General features: G+C 40.9%; 1 protein-coding gene across 6 annotated transcripts in view; it reads left to right on the forward strand.

Annotated features, from left to right (window-relative positions):
- clec16a (C-type lectin domain containing 16A) overlaps positions 1-6,884 on the forward strand; it is a 51,067-nt gene extending 44,183 nt beyond the window's left edge. For 3 of the 6 annotated variants that reach the window (XM_034225075.1, XM_034225074.1, XM_034225070.1), the window contains 2 exons: positions 3,884-4,420; positions 4,478-6,884. In XM_034225075.1, the coding sequence (XP_034080966.1) occupies positions 3,884-4,404 (521 nt within the window). In that variant the 3' untranslated portion in view covers positions 4,405-4,420; positions 4,478-6,884. Of the gene's footprint in view, positions 1-3,883; positions 4,427-4,460 lie in introns of all 6 variants that reach the window. The other 3 variants (XM_034225072.1, XM_034225071.1, XM_034225073.1) reach the window with 3 other exon arrangements.
- The last annotated feature ends 3,003 nt before the right edge of the window (positions 6,885-9,887 follow it).

Genomic DNA, 9,887 nt, shown 5'->3' on the forward strand with positions numbered 1-9,887 from the left:
CAACACACAAAGATATAGAGCCAAATATTACCCTTTTCTTTTGGCAATTGTATTTACTTACTTTTCCTATCTTTAACCTGGAGAATATCCTGTAAGATTATGTAAATCAATAACTTTAGAAAAATGAAATCCTACGGACAACAGGAGACTAAATTAACAACGTATTGATACACTCTTTATGGAGCTGAGGAGTTGTCAACACAGTATATGTGCACTATACAGCACGCACAGATGCATCCTGTATAGTAACATATACACACCAACATGAAAACTATGGAGGACGGAACATGACTTAAGTATAAATAAATAAATGTATGAAGAAATACAGGAATAAATAAATAAATACGTAAATAAATAAATAAATACAGGAATAAATAAATACAGGAATAAATAAATGACGAAATAAATACAGAAATAAATAAATGTTGAAATGAATACACAAATAAATAAATAAAAGAATAAATGCATAAATAAATGCATAAATAAATATGGAAATAAATACATCAATGTATAAATAAATAAATAAAAGTCGAAAATAAAACAGAACACACGTTATTATATATCTTTCATTTATTTCTACATTTACGCAACATACATTTATTTATTTATGTATTTATGTGTCCGTATGCTAATGAGGTGGGCGGTCCTAACCTCAGTCTGAAGCAGGATTGGTTACAGGAGTGTGTGATCATTTCTGGCAGAGGGCTCTACTACTAACGCCTGGATAACCGCGCTGATTCGAATGCAGGAGCTTTACTGTTTAGCCCTTATCTTTATACATCCATGGTGTATCCACAGTTGTAAGGTTTATTTATGGATATTGATTTAAGAGCCATTGGAGATCATTTACGATCATTAGCGGACCATTTAGAGAACGGAGAACCAAAAGATTATGTCCAGTTTCGTGTGGAACGATGTATAGAGGACTTGGCTCAGCTCGACATGATGTGACTTGCCACAAATCTATTGCTTCTGCCTGGCTCCAACAATTGGCGAATCCTGCTTCAGACTGAGGTTAGGACCGCCCACCTCATTAGCATACGGACACATAAATACATAAATAAATAAATGTATGTCGCGTAAATGTAGAAATAAATGAAAGATATATAATAATAACGTGTGTTCTGTTTTATTTTCGACATTTATTTATTTATACATTGATGTATTTATTTCCATATTTATTTATGCATTTATTCTTTTATTTATTTATTTGTGTATTCATTTCAACATTTATTTATTTCTGTATTTATTTCGTCATTTATTTATTCCTGTATTTATTTATTTATTTACGTATTTATTTATTTATTCCTGTATTTATGTACGTAATTTATTTATTCCTGTATTTCTTCATACATTTATTTATTTATACTTAAGTCATGTTCCGTCCTCCATAGAAAACCACAGTAGGTCTCTGTGTATATCACAGGGTCACATGGGAGGCGTTTACCCGTTTCTTTGTAAATGTAATTCATCACACGTCTGCAATTCAGAGGAACTGCTTGACCTGTTTGACTTGTACCATACGGCTGTAGATTGCTGCTATACATAACTCAGGGCGTATGTACACAAAGCTCTGTGCGGAGCTTTCACCGTTGACCCCTCAGCTCAGGTGAACTGATCCCAGAGCAGGTGAAAGGCACACCAGGTGCAATGAGATGAGATGTTTCTCTCTCTGGTTATCTTGATACAATTAAAAGGGTTCCTTACTTTTCCACCATTTTTGTTCATCTTTTTACATCATACAATTAAAGAAGAAGAAGAGCTGGTTAAAAAACAGACACTCATCATGAGATTTTGTGGAATTTGGTACAGATTGTATGTAAGAAGTAACTCAAAGGCTGTACTGTAAAATGCCACAAAAACGCATTATTTAATAACTGAATCTTAACCACAAGACCTGTGTTTTCAAATGTTTTCTTAGTAAATCAGTGTGCATGATATCATTCAATATAGGGCTGCACGATATATCACGTCGTTACGATAATAAATAATAATAATAATTTTTTTTAAAATATTTTAGGACGTGCGATATTGAGTAGGCAAATTAACTCAAACACGTCATGTTACAATTCTTTTGCTGCTTGCTTCAAAAGGAAAACTTGCGCGGCTCTCATGTCAGGGGTACTTGAGTGACAGCAAACCACCAATCACAATCACATCTCCAAAGCAACCGGACCCGGGGATTAAAGGTAAAAACACTGAATATAGTAGTTTCATGTGTTTCTCCAGGGCAGTTCGGCGCATGCTAACCGAGCTAGCTCAGCTTGTTGCTCTGATAACTTAAGATCCAATCCCAAACCACTCCCTCGACCCTACCCCTCTGTGACGGAGTGAACTCCGTCTGTAGCCACACTCGCAGCTCAACGAGGCTCCTCCTGTCAGATGGAGGGAGTAAACACAGCAGCAAGCTTTGGGACGGCCTCCCCTCTCTCCGGCAGAAACAGGAAATGCCGTAACTGTGTGTAACAACGGTTTCAAATCAGCATCTCTTTGACAAAAAATGTAAATTAATAACTCAAATAAAACTCCAAACATCTTTCATTGTGTTTCAAAGCTCTTTTAGTTTTAAACCTGATGTTTATAAGCTTCTTAGTTTTTGCAACAGTCTGTAAATATACACAACTTTATAATAAAATGCACACATTTACCTTTTTCTAGACTAAACACAGGTATGATCCTAAGTTAAAACATATGAGGTTATCATGAGGTTATTAACATCGTGGTTTATCAGTGGATGTTTGCTGGAACTACTTGTTAACAGCGTGTTTCCTGACGGACACACACAGCGTTGAGACCGGTCAGGTAGAGACCGGTCTCAAGTCAGCACCGCTGCAGACTCGCTGTTTGAGGGCTTGATAGCCCACTCCCCCTCCACACCGCTCCACACTCGTTGGTTTGGAACAGCCCTCAATATGGCGGACCCTCCGCGTGAACGCGCAAACGGAGGGGTAGGGTGTAGGGGGCGGTTTGGGAATGGGCCTAAGATCCAGACGTCCGTGACTAAAATCCTTCATCCGGTTAAATATAGTTAGAAAAATAGCAATTGTATCATTACAGTTCAAGAAAGGATGGTTTGCGGACAAAAAAAACTGTCTATTCTTCAATGCCTGTATTTTTCCATATCGCAATTTCCAATATCGTGCAGCCCTAATTCAATACATCTTTCAAACCTACAAATGAATTGACCTCTAGAGTTACAGACCCTAAGATTTATTCAAATTAAATGGACCTGACTTTGATTATTGTAAACATGTTTTTGTTGTATCTTTCATACTGCACCCTTACACTTTAACAAAGTAAGTATACTAACACAGTAGTTAGACAGTAGAAGCTTATTTAGCTCTGCCCACTGTTCAACCAATAGTAACTAATGCTGCTGCTGCTGCTGCTATCACATTCATGTGCACTGTGTCCACCCTGTCCCTCCTTATTCTGCACTGATGAGTAACTTTGTCAATCATGTCAGGCTCCTTAGAATTGATCTGCTTATCCTAACTCTTTAAATATGAAAACAGAAGGAGGGACTCGGTGAACACGCTGTGCGGTTTCACTCATCAGTCTGAGTGCATGTGTTGACCCCTGTAGTAACGACATAAAGCTTCCTGTGTGTGTCCATGTGCAAACCCCAAAGGTGCTAAGCTTCCCACTCAAATTGATCGTGATAAGTTTGATGTTATAGGCAAAGGATTTCCTCAAATGATATGATACTTAATTTGGAGATCATTTTGGAGTCGGTACTCAGGATCAGGATCTGAGTCATTTAGAAAGTGTCTCCTTTTTAGAATGAAATAAAAGAAAAGAGGGTTTAGAAAAGCAACACAGTAAAAATGCTCCTCCTCCCTCATGTTTACCCGCCTCACTCTGCCCTCTGCTCTCCTTTCAGATGATGCTTTTCTGGAGCACACCCCCCCCTCCTCCTCGGTTGGAGACGGGGAAGGTGGAGATGTAACGCTCGTCTCCTCTGCTCCAGTAGCGGCTCTGGCCCCCAGCCTCACCCCGGCGTCGCAGCCCACCATCTCCCTCCTCACCGACAACAGCGCAGAGACCCTCAGCGTGGAGTCGCTCACTCTGCTGCCCCCCTCAGACTCACCCCACCTGCACCCCTGCACCAGCCACACCCCCGCCACACTCTCCCTCCAGAGACCAGACGCCGTCATCGCAGAGGAGGAAGAGGAGGATGAAGAGGGGGAGGGAGACAGGAAAGAGGAGGAGCTGCAAGAAGAAGACGGGTCGCCTGAGGAGGAGACGGTAAGAGAGGAAACCACTGACGAGGCTGCGAAAGAAGTGGAGGAAGGAGATGAAGATGCTCCTGTAGAGGTGAACTCAGACCAACAAGCCACAGAGTATGTAACCGAAGACACAGACGTACACAGTGACACACCAGACTCCCCTGAACTGGATTAAACCACAAACACACACACACACACACACACACACACACACACACACACACAACACACACACACACACACACACGCACACACACACACACACGTTCATGCACTTAACATATCTCTCACACACTAAGAAGACAGTGAAGTGTGATAGTTAAAGTACCCAGCTCTGCTGCAGTATATTTTCCCGTTGCGACCTGTAGATATTCATCAGAGGATTTGGAAGCATTTCAGCATTTGCACATGAAGGAAGACTCTTTTTACTCCGAGAGAACTATTCCAGGAAGGCTTAAAGCACATTTGGGTTTCCGAGCACTTGAGTGTGTCCGGTTGTGTTTTCAGTGAGCGTGTGTAAAGGCGCGCAACCAGCAACGTTTTTTACTCATAACGATTGTTTGTCAGCTCAGAGACACACACACACACACACACACACACACTGCGCTGTGAGGTGTTACAGACCTGTTCTAGGTTTGTGTCTTTCTTTCACCTCTAATGATTTGTGGCGGTAGTCACTTCGATGCTAACACACACACACACACACACACACACGCTGTACACACAATACAGACAAAGTCAGCTGCACTTGCCTTCAAACTGCTGTGTGTCACACCCGTTAGCAGTTACTGCCACCTAGAACTGCCATTGGGTGGTGTGTGTGTATGGGCTCCGATGATTTAGCGACCTAGGTTGTGTGTGTGTGTTTTTTACTTTTTGTTTTAGGTGTAAAGTTACCTGTTAATTTCCCATTTACTGACATCTTGCAGCATTTGCTGTGAACCTGAAATGTACTGTGCCCTCCCCTCTAGTAAACGTGGATTTATTCATCTCGGGATGTGTGTGAAAGCAGCTTTTTGAATGTCATCACAGCCAGCACACACTCTGTGTCCGTAATGTCCATCTCTTGGGCTGACAGTTTATCGCGGCTTGCTCGAGTGCCGTGTAAAACTTGTTTTTTGGTTTTTCCGATATGCAACAGTAATCAACAAACTTTGACCTCATTGGATTTTCACTAACCCTCTTCCCGTATCCAACTTGTAAAGTGTGGTGTGGTTTTCACCAATCAGCACCCTGACTGAGAGGATAATTGATTTGAAGGATCTGAATGGAGCTGAATAAGTGGTACAGCAGTTATATAATATGGATAGCCATTCACTGAGTCAATTATTCAGTCAGGCGTTCATTCATGTCTACATGGAGCGTTTCCGTCTGTCGCAACACCGGTGAAATTACGTTTTACTCATCTAAAATAATGAGTATTTTTGATACAATTAGGAGTATAGATATAAAATAAAATAAAAGGTGCTTAATTCAATTCTGACAGTATCGTAGAGGGATGTAGTTTAATATATATCAGGAATGTTAGACTTTAAGAGACACCATTTGAAATAACATCCATTTCTTCAGTCCTACACACTACTACAACACTGGGTTGAATGTATCTGCTGGTGACCCCTCAGACACTGACCTGAGTTCAGTTTGACTCCATGACTGTGTTTTAAGTGGATAAACGCTCTCAAAGCACCATTTGCTGGTTGGAAAGACCTGTTTTATAATTACCCTAGGAAAACCACAAAAAGAAAGAAAAATACAATAAAATCCCCATCCAACTACCGGTTAACTCTAAAACACCCATCCTCCAGAAAAAGTACAATTTGCTTAATTTCATGCAAAAACCTAAATCATAGTGTAAAGTTTTTGTCTCATCAAAGTTGACACACAGCTTTAGTTTAAAACCTGGTCAAATCACCCAAGAAACGAAAGCTTTCCTGGTAAATGGGGAGTCATTTCTTCAGAAGCTGCTCTGAGGTCAGTGTCCACCTCCTCCCTTAATCAGCTGAACAAAGCTTTACTACAGCAATAATGTAAAGAGCTAACCAATGAGGGGCGAGATGAATGTAACGGATGACTTATCTCTCTGAACAGCTGTGTTATTACTTCATTTTGAATGGCATCAGTGTATTTGATCCTTATTTCATGACTTGATTTGATCAAAGCAGTGTCACAGATTCTCTTGAACATAAAACTCCTCTAATATCATTTTAATTCCTTTTTATCAATGTCATATTCTCTACTTCCTCCTTTGCTCTTCTTTGTCTGCTGTTATCTTGCATCTAAAGTCTTAATGCTCGACATTTCTCCGTACAGTCATCTTTTTTTCGTCCGTCTATTTCCATCTTGCTACTGTAAATAGCAGAAGAATGATAGTGATGATCACTGGCGTGCTGAAGAGGCTTGGCACAATTTGTAGAGCAGCTTCTGATGGTTCAAAAAAACATGGCGGCATGTCGCCTGTAACCATTGGCAACCTCTAACCACACATGTCATGACAAGCTTCCATTATTAAGTCTCTGATTGTAGTGTGTGTGTATGTAATATGTTTATATGCTCTGTAAATGCATTTTGCTTTTAAAAAAAACCTGTAATTATTGTTAATTAACTGAAACAGAGGAATAAATAAAGAACTGCAATAAATTATTCTACTTAACGAGTGATCTGCTGTCTTTGTTTTTATATTTGTTCACCTTTCTTCACAGAATCACACACACACACACACACACACACACACACACACACACACACACTATAACAATGACTCTTTGAAGGCCTCCACTGATTGTTTTCAGAAGCTGTAAAACCAGAATTAAACTGAAGAATAGATACAAAATCTAACCTTTTCATAATACTTTGCAAAGGTTTAAAAATGGTGACCTGAGTGCGTGTTTGTGAGACAGTGATGACGTTGGGTGACACTTTCTACCTTTGCATCGTGTCGCTGTGGCTGCAGCAGGCGCCCTCAGTCCTCTTGTGGTCTGTACGTGTCGCTTTATCGTGGTTCCTCTCTTCAGGGAAGTCTGGTTATGCGTAAACATGTGACTGGGTTCCTGGTACTGCAACGATACTAAGATGCTCTGTGTATGTTTTTTTTCTTCTCTGTACTAAACCACAGTCAAAACATTCAATTGATGTTTTGATCTTTGACAGATTTGAAGATTTGTCGAGTTTAGCCTTCATGTCGGCATGAGTTTGAAACAACAGTGGCTAGCACTTCTGAGTATTAGCTTTGACAAAAGATTAAAATTGTTGTTGTCTGAGGTATGGCCTACTACCACACTGGTGAGCTTTAAGATGACTGTTTTGCCCGTTGTTTTCCCTTTAAACAGATAAAGGTACTGGTAGGTACATTGTGTTCCCTCCGACAAAGCAAGGCTAGCAGTTTCCTTTTGTTTTCAGTCTTTATGCTAAGCTAGGCTATCATGTGACTGCCTGTCAAATTAATAGACATTATACTTATTTAGTCAGTCTTCTCAACCCAACATGAAGTACATTGAGAAAAGTGAGAAAAGTTTTAAATATAAGGTGAGACGTTCTTATTTAGCTATTTTAGAAAAACTACAATATTAAACACACACACTGGATATAGTGGAATCTTGTCTTTAAGCAGCCCCCACATCACCAGTAATGACAAACAGATGAGAATGCTGCGTGGGGTCTGGGTGCCATGTTGGCGGGACGTTGTGCGGCTCGCTGCTGCGAGGAGCGGACAGTGTGAGCTGGGTTCATTTCCTGCTTGCTTCGTGGGGTCTGCGAGACATCGCGAATGGACGCGGGAAGGGGGGGGGTGCTGAGAGGGCTGCAGCACCCCCATCTGCGAGGCTCCACTAGCACCCGCACCCCCAAACGTGGCGCACCTACAGTGTAAGCGCGCCAAAGTTTCGCCGCTGCAAGGCTCCACTAGCACCCCCCCAGCGCGTCACAGTTTTGCCGCTGAGAGAGAGTGTGTGTGTGAGGAGCTCCACGGATTGGTCCATTTGGGTATGGAAATGTCACTGTACCCAGGAAGAAAAAGATAAATGTCCAACGAGGCATTCTGGGGCAGCATAGACAGGTATTTTCTGTGTTAGAGTTTTACTCGCTACAGGGTGTACTTTGAGGGTTTGTGACTGCAGACCGTTTACATGCTTAAAAACTTCATAACACACAAGGGGACGGGTAATAACCGGAAAAGCATGACATGGGACCTTTAATACTTGTTAACATTGAACGTTAAGCTTTGAACTTCCTCTAGTCACCCTTTCTCACTTTGTCCAAGGACTTTTTCGCAGAGGGGTCATTCTACAGAAAAGGTGGAAGTGCTGTCACTTACTTTTGCAGACACCAAAATACATGACGTTGACCTAATACTCACATTCATTATATATGTTGAATAAATAGAGATTGTCTTTGCAATGGTACTAAATAAAAAATGGTTTTATACGTAAATTGCAATTTATTTAAAATGCCAAGTTCAAGGAACTGCCTTGTCACTTTGATCATACGGAAGTGGAGCCTATAGTTTTAATTTAAAAGATTTTCTTTCAATAAATAAATATAATTTATATTTACATAACATTACAAGCATTACATATAACACTGAAATGGTAAAAAAAACGCAAATTATTATTAATAATATCAAATACATGTCAGTCACTCAAAATTACGTACTGCTACACAAAACGCTTTTATTTTTGAAATAATGTACTGTCTCTGAAGTGCCTCCTGTACCAAGAGATCATTTGAGGCAGTGCAGTGGACAAAGACATAAGTCAGATACTTCTTACTTTGTTTGTTAAAGGTGTCATTTTATCTTCAAATTTTACATGCGTCTTTCAAGTCTGTCATTAGTGTTACTCATTGCATAGCCCTAGGGGTGAACATTTGAATGGGAAAATGTATTTTATTGAAGAGTTAAACGATTTTGATATTGACTGAAGCCATATTTGGTCTGACACATTGCAGCCATTTTGTTAAAATGGTAGTGTTTTCTCCAAATTGTCATTACTCTTCTTCCTGGTAACACGTAACACCAGTGACGTTCCTATACAAATAAGCTTTGTATTGTGGTGACACGTTATTGGACATAATTCACCTTGCTTATTGTGTTGCCACACGGACCCTTTAGTGGGGAACACCTGTAGCTTTAGCTGCCATTCCTGCTAGCTCATCAGGCAGAGCAGTGCATGTGTTAACCTCTCTGAAAGTAATGGATCATAAAGATTGGAACTCCATTCTTAATACACCGCCTCCGACTCTCTTTTCACGGCACTACACTGGTGACCCTGACTTTTCCGAGAAAGTTTCCGGAAAATTAACGAATATGGCTGAGCGCGATGTTTTCATAAAGCTGCCGGAATTCTGGGAGCACGCCACGGAGGCATGGTTCGCACACGTGGAGGCACATTTCACCTGCCGACAGGTCCGTGACGGAGACCTAAAATACTACCATGTGGTAGCAGCGCTGGGGAGCTCCACGTCGTCCAGGTTGGTGGGATTCATCGCAGCCCCCCCACATCATGGCAAATATGAGGCGATTAAGGCCCTTCTCCTTAAGACATTTAGCTTATCTGCTAAGGAGAGGGCCCGCCAGATACTTGACATTCAAGGCCTAGGAGACAGCAAGCCTTCCCAGCTAATGGAGAAAATGCTAAATCTGCTAGGGGGGGAAGATCCCCGGAT

This window comes from Gymnodraco acuticeps, unplaced genomic scaffold (genome assembly GCF_902827175.1).
Source record: "Gymnodraco acuticeps unplaced genomic scaffold, fGymAcu1.1, whole genome shotgun sequence".
NCBI lineage: Eukaryota > Metazoa > Chordata > Actinopteri > Perciformes > Bathydraconidae > Gymnodraco > Gymnodraco acuticeps.